Raw genomic sequence first — 19,785 nt, 5'->3', positions numbered from 1 at the left:
CAAGGACTTACCATCATACTTTGCTAAGACTGCCTGAACATCAGCATATGCCTGTAGTTCCAGGAGGGCTTCTAAAAGGTTTTCATGGATGTTGAACATGCTCAGGAGAGGGAACTCCTTCATTAGCTAGAAAAGAAGAAAAGAAGAAGCAATTAATACATACTTTTTTTGAGGTATAGTAAGATACTGGATTATAATATATTTATGTTATCAAAGCATAATATACTTTAAAAAGTATAACTAATACACAATTAGAAGCATTTTCACCAAATATAATTTTGTAAAGCATTAAGTGCTTTATTCCTCCCCAACCTTGCTCTTTTGGAACAATGGCAAATTTTATTTTATGAGAATCTAGTATGGGAGAAAAGCCAAAAGAGAGACGTTTTCATAGAAACCAAAGATATTGCCTAGAAGTAGTGCTCAATCACACTGAAATGCCTGAGAGGCCAAAGAAGATTCAGGCTGAAGACATCCCAATGGCTCTATCAATTAGATTACTGGTAACCTTGTCACTAGCGGTTTCAATGGAAGCCAGAGGGCAGGAGGACAAGCAAATGGGCAGAACTCACTCTTTTGAGCAGCCTGGTGACAAAGGGAAAAAATAGGAAAGCAACCAAAAGGTAATCAAGTTGAGAGGAAAAACCTGTAGGTAGTGATGGGGGTGGGAAGAGACATTGCAGAGCTCTCGCCTAGTGGTCTCAGTAACACAGGAGAGTCCAGGTCCCCTGAGAATGAGGAATTTGGTGACAGGGTGAAAGTACAGAAGAGCCGCTGAGGGGGAACCTGCTTAGAGGAACAAACAAGGATCACTACGCCTGCCAGAGGACCTTACTAAACTGGAGAACATGAGTTTATAAAGACTACAATTGGCAAGGAGTTTCTGGCTGGTACAAATGGTAACCACACTCGGCTGCTAACTGAACAGCTGGAGGTTCAAGTGCACCCAGAGGTGACTCAGAAAAAAGGCCTGGAAACCCAACTTCTAAAACACCTGCCATTGAAAATCCTACGGAGCAGTCCCACCCCAGCACAGATGGGCCATGACTTCGCTACCTTGTTGTTGTTGTTAAGTGCCGTCGAGTCAGTTCCGACCCATAGCGACCCTGTACAGGGTTTCCGAGGGTGTAAATCTTTACGGGAGTAGAAAGCCTCATCTTTCTCCCGCGGAGCGGCTGGTAGTTTCGAACCGCTGACCTTAAGGTTCGCAGCCCGATTCGTAACCACTACGCTACCAGAGCTCCTTCGCTACCTAGTGTTACTATATATAGCAGAAGCACCACAAGTGGACGGCTATAACAAACACATTAATTCTCTCACAGTGTAGGAGGCTACAAGTCCAAATTCAGCTCTTGGGAAGACTTTCTCTAGATTGGTTCAGGGAAAGGTCCTTGTTTCCTTTCCACATCTGTGGGCCCGGTATCCCTTGAAAATTTCCAAGTGTTTTGGAATCAATCTTTCTCTGGGCCTAGGAGGTTCTCAGCACAGAGACTCTGAGTCCAGAGGACATGCTCTGCTCCCAGCTCTTTGTTCTCAGTGGTAGCCAGGTTCCCCCTGCTCTTCTGGGCTCTCATCATCTTTTGGAAATGGTGATGCAGATCAGACCACAAGGAAACTCCCCTTAAAGCAGATGAGGGCTGCGACTTTAGTCAGGTGCTGAGTCCCACCTTAATCCCCTCACAGATGATTGGTTGAGCACATCAAATCACCTCATGGGGGATGATTACATCATTACATACCTGCCAACCACTGAAAATCATGACCTAGCCAACTTGACCCACAGTTAATTGGGGGGGGTGGGAAGGGGGGAGACACACAATTCAATCCATGATGGCCACCAGGAGTTGAAATCTACTCCATGGTACAGAAGTAAAGATATCAAATGATTAGACTGAACCTAGGCAGATTGACTTAAGGTCAGCAGTTCGAAACTACCAGTGGTTCCACGGGAGAAAAATGAGGCGGTCTGCTCCCGTAAAGATTTACAGCCTCAGAAACCCTGTGTAGGGTCGCTATGAGTCGGAACCGACTCCACAGCACATAACAACAACAACAAGGCAGACTGACTTAGGTTCAATGAAATGTCAAGTGGGCATGAAAGTTGACAATAATGATGAAAAAAAAACTTAAAGAATGGATTAAGGGTTTTACATTGGATGGGATGGAAGAGAAATCCAGAGGGAGTTAAAATACATGTAATATTTAACTTCACAAGGAAGCAAAGAAAAGGAGAAGACATTTCTAAGAATTTCAGAGTAAAATCTCATCTCATTAGAGAAAGATAACCATGTGCTTTATAAAGCATAATCCTGTGTATAAGTGTATATACACATACATATATATGTTTATATATTTGGATAGATTTTCTATTAGCTTTAATTTACACAGATTGCCTTCTGTCAATTAGAACAGTGATTTCCCAAGAAATGATGACTCTGTTTTTGATATCAGCATCAGTAAGTGATTGCATTAGCAGAAATAATACTCAAAATTAGGCTAGTTCACTGTTAGCAAACAGCCAGCGGATACATGGCGCTGACTATACTTTTTTCTACTTTAGAAACATTTACCAAACTGCTGTTTTTTAAAGCCAAGACTCATTTAACATATCTTAATTTTTGCAGTCCCAAAGAACATCACATCATATCACATCACCAACAAAAACCACGTATCAAAGTGATGACGTATTCAATATGGCTGACTGTCTAAAGCCCTAGAGACAGCTTGCAGTATTTTCATTGTTATTAAAGCAAGTGAATAAGACTGTCCCACATATTGTTGATGTTCTGTAACCAATCAAAGTATTTCTTGTTCTGGTTCACTTTGATTCTGGTTGACATCACTCTTTGATTTTTCTTCTCTCTTTCTAATTAGAGCTTGTTAGAATTAAAGCTTTCTGCCATTCAACACTTGGCAACACAATAAAGACATTCTCTAAACTGTAACATTGAAACATAATTTTTGACCAATCTTTAGGTAACGGTCAGAATTCAAGGATACAATTCATATTCAGTCACTTAAAAATGATAACTCTGTATATTCGTGTGCTGACACTTACAAACCGAGAGAGTCTTAGTAAAACCCAGTGAGACTACATGAACAAACATGGAGGTCTCCATGTGTCTAAACAGAACTTAAAGCAAGATGCTGGGAGCTTGAGAAGCAGTGTTTTCATTGCAAGTTTGGACAAGTCTGTCTCATCCAGAAAAAGAATCACAAATAAAAGGATTTTGAGCATGGCAAATATCAAATGTTGGAGAGGTAATCAAAGTCATATGCAGTTTGGAAGTATAGCCCTTCACAACAAACTACATGAAATCTCTACTCTTCCACCGCTGTCTACTCTTCACCCAAGTGCTATAATCTGCATCCAGCCCCACCTTTCTTCTAAGTCCTTTCCTCCCATATTTACAGGTGACTGAAATCATTCCCATGAACACCCTCCAGTCTCTTTGCTTGACCTATGAATCAGCTGACAGCGTGATGGACGACTTTCTCCTTGAAGCTTTTGCCTCTCTTGTCTTCCTCAACACCATTCTTCTTTGGATTTCTTCATACTGAGCTTCTTCTCTGATTTCCTGTTTCCTACTTAGGGGTAAACACTCTCCTGGGATATGTTTGGAGCCATCTTCTCACAAACATTCTGCTCTCTGGGATAACTTTTGTGTCCAGAGTTTCAACACCTCTGTTTTTGTGAGGATGGCTCCCTTATCTTCATATCCTGCTTCAACTTCTCTCCTAAGCTATTCAATTCATAATCAATGACTTTTCTGAGAGTTGTACCTGGTATCCTTAAAGGTCATACACTAAATACTGAGTTTATAGCATCCTCAACCCAACTCTTCAAATCTGTTCCTCTCCCTGTATCCTGGGGAAAGGTACCACCAACCTCCCAGTCCACTATAGCCACTTTGTTGTTATTAGGTGCTATTGAGTTGTTTTTAACTCAGAGTGACCCTGTGTAGGATAGAATGAAGTACTGCCTGGTTCTGTCCATCCTCACAATTGTTATGTTTGAGCCCATTACTGCTGCCATTGTGTCAATTGTCACCTAGTTGTCATTAGTGCCATCAAGTCTGTTCCAACTCATAACAACCCTATACTATCTAGAGTATGCAAGGCTGCAAATCTTTTCAGGAGCAGAAAGCCTCATCTTTCTCCTGTGGAGCAGCTGGTGGGCTTGCAGTCCAGTGCTTATTGTACAGAAACACTATGCTCCACAATAACCACCTTAGACATCCATATACGCAGATTTAAGACATTAAAAATGCCTATAGCTTTCACCAACTTTGCACAAACAAACTACAGTTTAAGAATCATTGTCAACTCCCCTTTTCTCTGATCTTGCGGCCAATAATTTTACATATGCCTTGTATTTTGTTAAATTGCTCAACTAACTCCTTACTGTCTCCAGATCACTTCTTCCCGTCCTTCATGTGGCTGTCAGTGCAGTTTTTGAAATATACAAACTTGGTTCCATCACGCCCTGCTTAAAAGGCAACCACTGACCAAGGAGCCCTGGTGCTTGCCTGCTAACCAAAAGGTTGGCAGTTCAAACCCAGCAGCAACTTCACAGAAGAAAAGAGCTGCTCCTGAAAGATTATAGCCTGGGAAGTTCTATGGGGCAGTACTCTCTCCTACAGGGTTGCTTTGAGACAGAACTTACTCAATGGCACACAACAAGAATAATATCTTAGGAAATAAATAGGAATACAAATGTTTTAATAAAGCTCTCTATCACATTATTTGTAAGAGTGAAAAATGTAAGCAACCTCGACTTCCAGGTCGGTTTGAACCACAAGGTTGGTGGTTTAAACTCACCATCTGCTCCTCAGAAACCTTATAGAGGGTCGCTATGAGTCGGAACATACTCAATGGCACTTAACAATATCAACATACCTCAGTAGATCTAAAAGTAAGGTGTTACTGCTATACATGAGCAAGTTCTGACTCAATGGAAGGAAGAATTTTCTTATACTTAGAGTCAACTGAAAACAGAAGAGATGGTCTAGAGAGACCTCCATCACTGGAACTGTTCCTATTCAGAGACACCAGTTACTAAGTGGTGTGAAAGAAAGGCCTTTTCAAATTCTGTGCTTCCAGGGGAGCAAATGTAACTTATAAACCCACCCTGATGCTCTCAGTGCCAGACCTCTAGGTCCTCTATTTGTCTCTCACTGGAATCAACTCAAACCTTGTCAGACCAGACATCATTCCCAGAATTCTTTCTACAGCCACCAGTGTTTCTGTTTAAACTCTTTTCACTGCCTGGAATACCTTTCTCCTCATTCACAGGTCAGAATCACCCCACCCCCTAAACTCATAGCAACATGGAAAGTGAGAGCCAGAATGGCCCATGGAGATCAACCCAAGACACTCTCTTCAGTTTACAGACACGCTCCCTCCCATCCCCGCCCCACTAAGACATACTGAAGGCTGCAAATCTTAGGGACTTAGCCAAGGTTAGTGTATGATTCAAACCCAGTCATCAGTACTTATTCCAAATTCAACACATCAGAACCCCAGATGCTGGTCTGCCAAGTCCAAGAGAACAGAATCTTCTGCTTGTGCTCATGCCACAGTGCTTAGCATCCACTTTGTACAGTTTGTACTATGTGTACATGAATATGAGGCAGGTGTACTACAGAGGAAAGAGCACTCCTGAGGTTCAATTATACCACTGCTACTTATTAGCTGTGTGATTTTGGACAAATTACTTTCCCTCTCTAGGCCTTGGCTTCTTCAATTCCTGGGTCTAGCTTACACGGTACCTTCTCATACCTTCCATACAACTCTAACTAAAATGACCACTTATCCCACCTCACTTAAATCACCGTTTTCTATTGCTTCTCTCACATTCTGAAAGGAACTCTGATGGGTAACATGTCGAGCTGATAGATGCAAGGTAAGCAGTTCGAATCCACCAGTGGATCTTCAAGAGGAAGAGGAGGCTTTCTGCTCCTGTAAAGATGTACGGCCTTGGAAATCCTATACAGGTTGCTATGAGTGGTACCAACTCCACAGCACACAACTACCACTGCCACCACCATCATATTCTGAAATCATTTTGTTTATTTTTATGTGGTTAAACATGATATAACTTATCAAATCAAAACACAGTTAGAAAAGCAGTGTTGTTTTTTGTTGTTATGTGCCATAAAATTGGTTCCAACTCATAGCAACCCAGTGTAGGGTTTCGGAGGAGTGGCTGGTGGGTTTGAACTGCCAACATTATGACTAACAGTCAGGTATTTATCCTACAGTGCCATATTTCTGGAGTCAACAATCTTTTTCTATAAAAGGCCAGAGGAAAAATATTGTGGGGTTTTTGGGCCATAGAGTCTCTATGGCCACTTGGCTCTGCTGTTGTAATGCAAAAGCAGCCACAGACAATATGCAAACACATTAGAGTGGCTGTGTTCCAATAAAACTTTATTTACAAAAAAAAAAACCCCCAAAAACCCTGTTGACCAGATTTGACTCATGGGCTGTGACTTACTGATTCTTGGTTAATAGGAATAATTTTTTTAAAAAAGGGTCTTCATCAAAAGTGCTCATAGTTTGATATGTAACATCTCTTACACACAGCTGGCTTGCAGAATCTAGTAAAACGGGAAAGACAGCCCAGCCTTTCTTCTTCCAGAGGCATTCCTGCGAGCCCACTCACACGTGTGTCTGAGGAGTCTAATGCTGGGATCACCCCTGCGGCCTGAAGAGACACTGTCACACAGTGGAATGACTAGAGAGCACTTTGAGATGCCAAAATTCTAATCAGAAGATAAAAGGAATGAGCTAGATAGTATTTGAATATGGACAAATAACAAGTAGTTTTGAGCGAAGAAAAGCTGTAAAGTGATCTGCAGATTCTGACACCATTTAGTTAAACTTTAAAAATGTACATGAAACAATACTACATACTGTTTATGGGTATATACTATGAAAACGTTTGTTTGCTGAAGCCTCCGGAGGGGAATAGAGATCACAGCCCCCACATGGGGGCCAGAACTTTATCGATACGATTTTATTTCTTTTTTTTAAAGGTGAAGAAAATGAAACATTTTAATTAATTTTTAATTCTGGGTAGTGGGACTACGTTTTAAAATATATTATTCTTGGTACCTTTAAAGTTTCTTCCTCAAAACCAGTACGTTTACTAGCTGTACTTTTCACTAAAGGAGCTCTGGTAGCGTAGTGGTTACGAATCCGGCTGCTAACCTCACAGTCAGCAGTTCGAAACTACCAGCTGTTTCGCATGAGAAAGATGAGGCTTTATGCTTCAGAAGATTTACAGCCTCAGAAACCCTGTACAGGGTCACGATGAGTCGGAACCGACTCCACCGCACATAACAACAACTTTTTACTTAAAATTTCTTAAGTCATGGAGAGTTACATTTTTATCAGTTAAACCTTGACTTAGTTTCTTATTCTCTAATTACCTTTTGAGGCAAAATTATTTCTTCCCAGTAGGCATTTGATTCTACAGCTCCTAACAATATAGCTATCATTTTCATCTACAGAGAAAAAGTCAGTGTCTGACTAAACATTTAGAGCAAAGGCTCAAAACCAGAATTTGATTTAGCAAATTTTCAGATAACTTATTTGAATTCTATGATATGAAGCTAATAACTGCTAATCTCAGATGGTGTGGTATTATAGGATAAGCACTGAACTACTAACCACAAGGTTGGTGGTTCAATTTCACCAGTCATTCCTTGGAAACACTACACTGGGTTTAGTCACAACCAATGAGTCACAACCAACTCAATGGCACTTAACAACAACAGTCTTAGATGGATCACAGCTAAGAGGCCTAAAACTACAGTTTCCTCTATCCGCTGAGTGCCAGTGAGTGGTTTCAGTGACAGATGGGGCACAATGATTTTTAAGGAATTATTGCTTCATCCGGGAGAATGTCTCAGAGTTAGGCAGACTATAAAGTAAGTCCCTTCCCTACCTAACTCCTAGCATTGCTAGGGTTACAACGCATTGTTAAGGTTAGATAAGAACCCCATCAGTAACTCCCATAGCCATGGGGCTCCTAATGAAAGGGAAGGAAGGCATCAGTAGCAACAGTGAGGCGCCTGGAGAGGATTCATCCTGGGAGAAGTGGTTCATCACAGGGACAACAAGAGTGCCGCCTTTGGAACCTTACAGAACTGCCTTCACATCCGGGAACAGTGGAAGTCTGTCACCCCTGGTAGACTCATTTTTCTTATCTGCAGGACAGGGAATAACAGCTGGCTCACAGCGAGTGTACAGCTTCCTCTCTGACATAAGCTGGCATGGTGAATGGCAGCCATTATCCTTACATAATGCTAACATAGGTAGACTGCATTTTCAAAGTGCTATTGCTTGTTTTGACATGCATGATTAGTTTCCTTTTTGTTTTTAATAGCACATGATAGCATCTCCCAATTTATTTATCTATTTATTTTAAAACGATGTGCAAAAAATGGCTTGGTGACATAATCAGTCTTGCTAGCATTGGGGTTGGGGTTAGGGTCAGACCAAAACCACATCCCATATCAAACTTGAATGAAGGCATATGATAAATACAAAGGTCTGTTTTCTATAAGCTAAGTCATTCTAAATAAATCTTTAAACTTGGTCACTATCTAGTACAGTTCTGTTTATTTATTGCCAGCTATCTTCTCTACACTGGTAATTGCTTTCTCCTGGCAGCAAGAAATTTATATGCCCTGTTTTGCCCAAATATTGCAGCTCACATTGAATGAAAACACGAACTCTCCTATGATTCCTCTAATACCTATGGGGAGGAACATGGGATGGGCCAAGGATAGAATTTCAGTTTCAATTTTACATCATCTGGCTATTGTCAGTTCAAGTTTATTTCAATGAAAGAATTTGAGGCACTTCTGAGGTTAACATTTATGAGCTCAAATGGGAAAAAAAGGAGAGTTAATTCACTGGATTTGAAATGCTCTGTGGACATAATTTAGACCTACAGACTATGCTTTTTCTCAGCTGACTTACAGGATGAAAACAACAGTTTAAATCTTTCAAGTTTGATTTGTATCTACTTAAACATTTTATTAGTTTAGCTATCCATGCATTGTTTTATGAGTGAGAAAAGGGATTTGAAAATTCTTACATAGTTTAAGGCCGAGGTAATTAAAAGAGATGCTTAGCCAGATTCTACTGAGGTCAATGTAAGCTTGGTCTAATTAAAGTTTATAGAATTTGGCCTGTATTATATTCAAACAGCAGATAGTGTTTTGTTATAGTTGAAAGTTTGGCATTGTTTAATTATACTTTCAAATAAAGGCATAAACAGAAAACAGAAAAGACACTCTGTATTGCATGGTTATTATTTTGTCAGTGATTTTTACTGACACCAAGGGCCATGAAAGGCAAGAACGAATTGCTTACCAAATTCTCAGAGGCCCGTGAGACTTCCCCTGACACAGACCACTATCAAATCCAATCCTGGGAGGCTTGAACACACACTAATAGGAAAACGTCACTTTCAGAGCTTATCTAAAAGAAAATATTGCCCTACATCTATTGAAAAGTAACACGAGGACATGTGACCTGCAGAGACAGTCAAGTTACAAGTGAACTGGTGGTGGTGGCTATGTGCCGTGGAGTTGGTTCCGACTGAATAGGGTTTCCAAGGCTGTAAATCTTTACAGGAGCAGAAAGCCTCCTCTTTCTCCTGCGGAACAGCTGGTAGTTTCAAACCGCTGACCTTGAGGTTAGCAGCCCAACTCATAACTACTATGCTACCAGAGTTCCTTATAAGTTAACTAGTTCTTTACAAAACTGAACACATTATGTAAATGCATCCATTAATCAGAAATGAAGAGAGAAGCAACCATTGTTGGCATAATGATGAATGAATTTGTGTCTCCCAGACTCAGGGAGCAGGAGGTGATCTAAATAATTACCTGTCCATTGTCCAGTCAAAATCATTCCAGAGAGAGAAAATTTCTTAAAAAATTTCTAGTGAAGGAGACAAGTTTTGTATTTCTATATTCCATTATCTTTTATACAGTGAATTAGCTGATCCTAACAAATATTTTCAGTATAAAACCTCCTCTTCCATATGCTCTTCAGTTAGTTTAAGATAAAGTAAACACAATGCTTGTCAGACCTGAGAAATCTTCAGATTCTTTTCTTCAACCTCTATCCTCCCCAATCATAACCCTTTTTTAACCCCATCTAAGACACACAGGGTCCGTCCTTTCTAAAATCAAGGATTGGATAGCACTACTGCTTTTATATATGTGGTAGCTATGGTTTCCCCATTCTAAGCTCGAGGGTAAACTGTTGTTTCAACAACCCCAATGGTGAGGTGGCAGGAGAAAGGGGAAGAGAAGAAGTTGGCCCTCACACTGTCTTGGGGGAAAGACTGATATCCACCCTTCTCAAAACTCCCAGATAACCCTGAGTAAAACCCTATTTCACCTGAGATGATGAATAACCCTAAACAAGTTGTGCATGTTTCAGAGGCCCCAGGAAAAGAGGATGCTAGGCACCTCCCCTCCGCGATGACATGGCACTGCTTTCCTGCTCCAGGCGTGGCCTCAACAAGCAGCTACACATGCCGGCCAACAATTACTGTCAGAAAGAATTTTTTTTTTTTTTTGCCAAAACCACAATCATTGTGTTTGGCAGACATTCTTCCACATTCACATGGGTAATGGTAAATATGTCTATTCATAAGATTAATTCATTTAGTTATTGGCGCAGTTAACAAATAATCGTCTGGCAGGCATCTCACCATAGGGTCATGCTGAAAGTTAACTGTTATGGAAGGCTTTTAAGGCTAGTCCTCTGACCATCGGACTTTCATCCATACTGCTCTGTGATGACTTTGACTTCCAGCACTTCCTTCCTTCCCTATATCTTTCCACTGGATTCTCTGGAGCCTGAGCACATGACACATACATTTCCTACCATCTGCATATGTTGATGGTACATGGCTGCTTCTGTTGCAGCTGCTAATTGACCGACAAAACCTGAAGTAGGACTGGTATTTCCGGTGCCCCCAACATGTTAGACCACTACTGTTCTGCCTTTGAGCAGAGGTTCCCGCCCTTCTGGAGCTCGCACCATTATGCTCAGTAACCCCCACCATCCTAGGCCAAGCTCAGCACCAGACCCTCCTACACTGAGGATTTTCATAGCTGAGGAGTCTTACTCTTGACCTCAGGTCCTATCCTTAATGTAGATGTTTTCAATTCATGTGAGCAGTCCATCTAATAGCCTAGACTCTCAAGTGTTTTCCTTTCTCAAAGAAAAAGATTTCTCTTCCACTGCAGTCCAGCAACTTAAGGTTCTAGCCAAACTCCTTGATATCATCTGGATGTGTTCCATTTAAAATTCAAATAAGCAACTCTCTGCACACAAAGTGCTGCTCTTCATACCTTACACCATTACTGCCACCCAATTGCCTCTTTAGTTTCACCAAGACCCCCAGCACCTTATCCTCTCTACATCGAGTTTTTGGTCCTTGTGTTTTCAGGCCCTACCTGTCTAGTTGTCTCTTCTCAAAAGCCTTTGGGTGCTTCTCCTCTACCCAGACTGCCAATGTTGGAGACTACAGGGCTCACTTCTTAACCTCTTCTCTATCGACACCTTTATATATGTGATTTCTTTCAATGACACATTTTTAAGCTGCATAGATGAGGGTTAGTAAAACAGTATTGCTACTAGGGTTCCAGTTCTTACATGCTCAGGTTTATTCCAAACAAAATGTGTTTAAACGTGTCTCTGTGATTAGTGGATGGTTGCACTTATCTTAGTTTTATTATTAGTTGTTGTTGTTGTTAGGTGCCGTGGAGTTGGTTCCGACTCATAACGACCCTGTACAGGGTTTCCAAGGCTGTAAATCTTTATGGGAGCAGAAAACCTCATCTTTCTCCCGTGGAACTGCTGGTAGTTTCGAACTGCTGACCTTGCGGTTCACAGCCCAATTTGTAACCACTACACTACCAGAGCTCCTTTTATTATTTTTATTAGAGTGCCTTTAAAAAAGAAAAAAGGAGACTTTTTGTGCCATGGAAAAATACAATTTTGAGGTCAAGGATAATATCTATTTTTAAAACAAAACTCAAGTGGACTTCTTCCCAAATCGTGAAGCTTTACAAGTTTATGAGATTATGGTTCCACATAGAACAACAGTTTTTGATGGATCAAGCATTTTAAGAAAGGTTGGGGAGACCACAAAGCTGAGCCAAGAGAGGGAAGACTGTCAACCTCTAAAAATGAAGAAACTGTAACTGAAGTAGAGAGCTGGAAGAAGTTTGTTGAGTTCACATTGATGAAATAGCTACTAAAATTGGGATCTCACATGGTTTGGAATTTTAATTTTCAGCAAACACATCACGAAACTTTTAGCTTGATGGGTGCCAAAGCTTTGCTGAAGATCAGCTAGCTCCAATGGCTGATCTTTCCATCAGCAAGATCAAAGCAAATGAAGAAGCTTTTATGGAATGAATTGTAACCTGAGACTAGTCTTGGATTTACCAGTACACCTCAGAGTGCAAGGTCCAATCAAAACAATGCCTTCCAAGGGGATCTGTTGGTACAGTTAAATTCAAAGCAGAGACACCAGCTCAGAAGATTATGGCAACTGTGGGAGTCCAAAGGGGTAAACTTGATAGATTTTCTTGAAGGACACAGGACAATTATGAAGCTTATTAGGAAGAAATTTTAAGAAAATTGGAAGCTATGTTGGTGACAAGAAGGACAGGAACGTTGTACTGAGGAAGTTTTCTATCATGGCAATGCAACTACTCCTTGTTAAGGTCATTATCGCCAGCCTATGAGAATTTGAGGGAAATCTTACTTCATCGACTCTCTAGCCCAGACCTTGCCCCTTCAGAGTTCTGTTTGTTCCCAAATCCCAAAGAATATTTAAAAGTTACACAATTTTAGTCCCTTGAGGATACTAAAATTGACATTTTGATGGGATGTAAATTGAGGAGTGTGGGATTCTTCAGCAAAAGTTGTTGTTGTTAAGTGCCGTGGAGTTGATTATAGCGACTCTATAGGGTTTCCAAGGAATGGCTGGTAAGCTTAATCGCTGGCCTTGCAGTTCAAACTGACTTTGCAGTCCAGTGCATTATCCACTAGGAAGATGGAAACACTGCCTTCAGAAATGTATACACTTAGATGGAAGACATGTCGAGAACGAACAGCCTCATTTTTGATATTTTAGTTTAAGAAATGTTTCTGTGACTTTATAGCAATACTTTCTGACTTCCTCTCACATGTTGATAATTCCCAAACTAATCTTTTATATCCAAGTAGAAGATTAAACCATCTTCCACAGAGAAACTGAACCACTACAAAAAAAAAAAGACCCAGATACTAAAATTTGAGGAGCATCTGTATGATTTAAAGATAATCTAATTTTATGTTTTTGTTGTTGTTAAGTGCCACTGAGTTTGTTCTGACTCATAGTGACTCTGTTATAGGGTTTCCAAGGAGTGACTGGTGAGTTTGAACTGCCAACCTTGCAGCTCAAATTGGCCTTGTGGTCCAGAGCTTATCCTAGTTTTATGGGCACCCCAAAAGTAAAGCTCACTAGGCAATAAGCCCAAGCATATGTATGCTGGTGGTTGGTGGTTATCTGCTATTAAGTCGGTTCTGAGTTATAGTGATCCTGTATAGGGTTTCTGAAGCTGTAAATTTTTACAGGAACAGAAAGAGTCATGTTTCTCCTGCAGAGAGACTTCAGTTTTGAACTAGTGACCTTGTAATTAGCAGCTCCAGGGCTCCTTATATGCATATGCACAGAGATTCTAAAAGCTTTTTGGTGCCTACCTGGTATGGTGCTGTGGGTTAATGTGCTGGCCTGCAAAATCAGTTTGAGCTGCAAGGTCGGCAGTTCAAGTTCACCAGCTGCTCATAGGATAGATACCCTATACAGGGTTGCTATGGGTCAGAACTGACTCGAAGGCACTTAACAACAACAACAAGTTTTAAATAATAACATTTGGCCAAAGATCATTAGACAACTAGGTACGTACCACAATTTAGAAAAGAGATATCAAAAAGAAAACAAAGAAAGGAACCTACATAAAAAAACACAATAAAAGAAGCAGAACTAAATATTAAGAAAAACAAGTAAAAACAATTACTACTATTTTTACAGGGATAAGAGAGCAATGACACATAGAACATGAATATGATGCTATGAGAAACAGAAAAATCAAGAAAAACTGAGAAATTAAAATGATAATCAGAATTTTTTAATTATATGCAAAATTAAGAATAAGACAACTTGAAATATAATAACACAAAAAGAGAGAATGGTTGTCTGAGAGTGTTTGTGTGGGTGGGATTGAAAGCGTCCATCTTTCATTTCCAGTCTGTTAATACTATTTGACTTTTAAAATTATATATGTGCAAGTCTGAATCAAATATGGAGTCCTGGTATGGCACTGCAGGATAGTGTACTGAACCGCAAAGTCAGGTTCAACTGTAATACTTCAAACCCACCAAACATTCCTCAGAAACTCTATACAGGGTCGCTATGGGTTAGAAACAACTCAATGGAACTTAACAACAACAATGTTAAATATATGTATTTGATACAAATTAAAACTAATTTTAAACTTAAAAAAAAAGTAAGAAGGGGATATGTTGATTAATGGGTACAAAGTTTTGTCTAGTGATGAAAAAGTTTTGGTAAAAACAAAAGTAAGGAATGGCCAATTGTGTTAAAAAAAAGCTTCAGAGAAGAACAGAGAACTGCATTAGTCAATATACTCTCTTAATAAAAGTCAGCCAATCCACACATACCGCTCACCTAAACAAGGCTTTCAGTTTACCCCTCCATAGAGTAGAACAGACATGGGAAAAAAGCAAAGGAAATGTTAACTAGCTACTTAAAGTGAGCAGTCTAGACCCCATCTGTAAATATGAAGGAATAACCATTACAAATAATATAAAAGGAAGACACATTGAAAGATAGAACCTAGAGAAATGGGATACTTGAGGAATTAAAACTTAAGGTATTTTTTTTTTAAGTGCTGCCCTGGGAGAGATCAAAGAGCAGTTTGCATCAACAAAAAGAGCTGGTAGCATAGTGGTTACGAATCGGGCTGCGAACCTTAAGGTCAGCGGTTCGAAACTGCCAGTCGCTCCGCGGGAGAAAGATGAGGCTTTCTACTCCCGTAAAGATTTACACCCTCGGAAACCCTGTACAGGGTCGCTACGGGTCGGACCCGACTCGATGGCACTTAACAACAACAACAACAACTATGAAAAAAGAGCAGTAATAAAGTATTTTGGGGAATTAAAATCAGTGTCAATATTGGAAGGGAAAAAGAATGAAAGATTAGGCATCTTTACTGGAAAAATCTTCTAGAACTTAGAGTTTAGAGCTTAACTTAGAGCAAAACCATAGAGACAGAAAAAAAAGATAAAAGAGAAAACCAATCTGAGAAGGCCAATGTCCATGTAATTGGTATTTTATAAAGTAAGGATGGGAAAAAGAGAGGGCAGAAACAAACAGATAAGCAACAAAGAAACCTCCCAGAGTTGCATAAAGATGGGTCCTCAAATCTGAAGGGTACAATCAGTGCCAAGAAAGATGGAAAAAAAAAAAAAAAGATTCACATCTGGACACATAGTTGAAAACACAAAGGTCACTAGAAATTATGATTCCAAAACCTTCTAGGGATAAAAGCAGATTACTTACAAAAGGATGAAAATCATATTGACAGCAGATTTCTCATCAGCAATACTGAATACCAAAAGAAAATAGATGAAGGCCTTCACTACATGCAGTAGAATTATCACCACATAATTAAATATCAGCTGTTAAACAATTCAGGAGCTGTGAAAGTCAACTTTCTATCTAAAATAATTTCTTAAGATAGAAACAAAAAAGAATGTAAATCTAAGATATACATTAGAGAAATAGAAGAAATAATCCAATAGTTTCAATATATGGGAAGCCCAAGACTATAACTGGGCAGTGGACTAGAAAGCTATCAGTTCAAATGCAACAGAAAAGCAGAGGGCTCAAGGGATAAGACCTTCAAGGAGAAAAAAGTAGAACACAGTCAAGGTCATATAATGAAATAACTTGCCTAGAGGACAGTAGCGGATAATGTTGTCTCTATGCACCTAAAAACTAGCAGAGCCCATCACAGCAGGAGCAGAGGGCATCTCCCAGTTAGAGCTTGAGAAAGGTTGTTCCTGACCCTCCAAAGAATAGCAAAAGAAGCTTTAGGCAGAGTGGGAAATGGGGCAGGGGTGCATTAAACTGAGGGAGGTAGGTGGGGGAGACCATTTGTACTTCAAGAGAGATTTCATTAAACCTTTTGCCATCAAGTTGATTTCAACTCATAATGACCACTGACTCATAGAGTTTCCAAGGCTGTAAATCTTTATGGAAACAGATGGCCTTATCTTTCTCCCACAGAGTTGGAACCACCAACCTCTCAGTAAGCAGAAGAGTGCTTAGCCACGGCACCACAAAGTCCCCTCAGAGAGGTGATCAGAAGTAGGAAAAGGATGGAAACTATTTTTACCTTGCCTGTTGTTGTTGTTGTTAAGTGCCTTCGAGTCGGTTCCGACCCATAGCGACCCTGTACAGGGTTTCCGAGGGTGTAAATCCTTACGGGAGTAGAAACACTGACCTTAAGGTTTGGAGCCCGATTCGTAACCACTACACTACCAGAGCTCCTTTTACCATGCCTAGATAGCAAAAATTTTACTGGTAAGAGAGAAGGTAATGTCTGACAGGTAGAAAATATGAAAGACAGCAAAAAATGTCTTCCAACAAAATAATAACTAAAATAAATACATCTGTGCTTGAGCTAAATGTATCAACCAAAAGAATAAAACCCTGAGATAGAAACAAAGACAATATTCAGCAAAAAGTTTACAGATCCAAATGATCCATCAAAAAGCTATAGAAGGTGGTTATGTAACATTGTGTAATTATTGTAACTGTAATTAATGTCACTGTATGTAATTAATGTCACTGAAGTGTACACTAAAATATTGGTTGCAATGGCAAAATTTTTTGTTACATATCTTTTACCACAAGGAAAAAAATTTTAAGTAACAAAAAGCTTAATTATGAAATTTAGAAATAAATACACCATGAAAATATGCATTCAGTTAAGTGAGGATAGCAATCTTAATCTTTGTTTTGCTTTGTTATTTTAAAATCAAGGCAGAAAATTATATTACATATTATTGTTATTGTTGTTAAGTGCCATTGAATCATTTCTAATTCATAGCAACCTTCAATACGGTTTCCAAGGAGCTGCTGATGAGTTTGAGCCTCCAACCTTGCGGTTCAAACCGACTTTTCAGTACCGTGCTTTATCTTACCAGGACTTCTTACATAATATTAGTATTAGAGATACTATATCAAGAATACATCATAATCATCAGCATAAATGTATCTTAAAACATAGCCTCTAAACATACACAATATATAACTAACTGATTGTGGGAAAAATAGATAAATCAATAGTTAAGGTTGAATATTCTATCATATCCTTCTCAAAATTGGTACAGCAAGTAGATAAAAAAAAAATAGCATAAAAGATATGAAAAACATGACTAAACCCAACAGAGAACAGAGAACACATTCCTTTCCAACAGATTAAATGTTTACAATAACTGAGCATGTACTAAGCCTCAGAGGAAGCCTCTGCAAATTTTTTCCCAAATCAATATCATATGATGTATGTTCACTAAGAATAATGTAGGAAAAAATATATAAATCAATGACAATGAGCTAAAAAAATTCCATATGGGTTAAGATAAAATTCTAAGGGAATAAATAAATACTTAGAAGCAAATGGAGCTTAGTGTTCAACTTAAGAAATTGGTAAAAGGGTAACAAACACAGGATAGAGGAAAAGCAGAAGAAAAAGGAGACGAAAGAGAAGAATATGCATAGAAATTAAAAACCAATGAAGTTGAGAAGATAAAAATGAAAATCTGATTGTTTTGAGAAGATTAATAAAACACAAATCTCCACCAAGATTGATCAGGGAATATAAAAGTAAAAAGAGGCAAATAAAAAAAAATATGTAATATGAAAAGAAAGAAACAACTACAGATATGGTGTTTCTTTCAAATTACAAAATAACTTTATGGAAAACTGCATGCAATAAACTTGAAAACCTTGATGGAAGAGCTAACACTAGAGTTATATGAATGCCAAAATTGATACTGGAAGTAAGAGAAAGTCTGATGAAACCAACATCATTAAAGAAAACATAGTACTAATGAAAAACAAAGGCCATCTTGCCCATCCATGTCCAACCTTACTAATAATCAGCAAAATACAAATTAAAATAACATAGAGTTTTACTCTGCACCTACCAGATTTTCAAAAGTGAAGCATTTTCTAACTAGATATTAGCTCTGGGCCAAACTATCTGGCTTCAGAGTCTGATCACTCATTCACTAGCTGTCTGACGTAGCTATTAAGCCTCCCTATATCTCAGTGTCCTAGCCTGTAAAGATAGAGATAAAATAGCACCTCCTCCATATTGATGTATTAAATACTTAATACTATTATGCACTGAATACATAAATAGTTACACATACACACTCTCAAGCACACTGCTTAAAAGAGAAGTCAGTCCTGAGATATATGGGTACAGTCATGTGTCTCTGATCAGAATATAAACGATCATAGGCAGCCATCCTGGACAGCAAAATGGCAGGACATTCTGAATCAAGCTTTTTAACATATACTTTTCTTCTTGTTAGGTGCCTTCAAGTAAATTATGACTCATAGCTAGAGAGTAGTAAGTAAACCATTGGGTTTCGTAGGCTGTGATCGTTATGGGAGCAAATCGCCAAGTTTTTCTCCCTTGGAGCCACAAGCCAGTTTGAACTGCTGACCTTTCAGTTAGTAGCTGAGTGCTTAACCACTGCACCACCAGGACTCTGGGCCCTAAAATCCAGTAATTTGAATCTTGGTTATGCACTTGAGTAAAAGCTTCTCACACGTCTACAAGGATGATCACAGAAGCACTGTTGGCATAGCCAGGAGTTGAGTTGCATGTCAATGACAATGCCTAAAAGAAAAGAAAATAGCACTACTTCTAGCTAATGTTTTCACCTGCATTAGCAATTCCTTAATATGTAATCTTCATGGTATTTCTTGAAAGAAAGACCAGCAGAAAAAAATCAAAAAGAAAAATGGCGGTCTGATTGGCTACTACAAGGACAAGCAAGTTGTTCACAGGAGAGACATCAAGGCAAGCAATCAAGTCCCTTCAAGACATGCCGTCCCCCCACCCCCCAAGACTAAAACTCAAAGGGACCGCATGAAAACCCATGTAAGTTTTCTGGTGACCATGTTGGTCTACTGGCGAGCAGAAGTGGGGAAAGGCAGCAATGAAGATATGGGCTGAGTTTGACCATGTTCCATAGACCCCCGTCGACCTGGAGATGAGAGAGAGAAGAGGAAGGGCTGGGTGGTCCTAAATGAGACCTGAGGGCTCCTGGGTCCATGGACAAGGACATAGCCCTGGACGGCTAGAGCTGAGACTTGAGCATCCACCGATATTAAGTGAGGGGAGATGCACAAGAATGCCCAAACTTGCAGATTGTACCCATTTGACCTAGCTTCAATGGCTTGATGATCATACTCTACTAGAAGAAGATAAAAATTTTATAAAGGAAACAAGTGTAAATGGCTACAATTTGATGAACTTGATTTACACTTATGGATGTAGAAGGAGTCTTCATATCAAGTATCAATCCTATCCCCTCTGTACACAGAATTGATAGGGATGAGTAACTTAGACATTGGCTACCTAAAAT

At 39.4% G+C, this 19,785-nt stretch overlaps 1 protein-coding gene across 3 annotated transcripts in view; it reads right to left on the bottom strand.

Annotated features, from left to right (window-relative positions):
- Positions 1-19,785, bottom strand: part of ST7 (suppression of tumorigenicity 7) — a 320,806-nt gene that overhangs the window by 63,704 nt on the left and 237,317 nt on the right. For all 3 annotated transcript variants that reach the window (XM_006859311.1, XM_006859310.1, XM_006859312.1), the window contains one exon: positions 12-126. In XM_006859311.1, coding sequence (XP_006859373.1) covers positions 12-126 — 115 coding nt within the window. The remainder of the gene's footprint in view (positions 1-11; positions 127-19,785) is intronic.

Source organism: Chrysochloris asiatica, unplaced genomic scaffold, assembly GCF_000296735.1.
Source record: "Chrysochloris asiatica unplaced genomic scaffold, ChrAsi1.0 scaffold00032, whole genome shotgun sequence".
In the NCBI taxonomy this organism is placed as follows: Eukaryota; Metazoa; Chordata; class Mammalia; order Afrosoricida; family Chrysochloridae; genus Chrysochloris; species Chrysochloris asiatica.
Note: the sequence above shows the minus strand (reverse complement) of the source record. Positions and strands in the feature narration are given on the sequence as shown.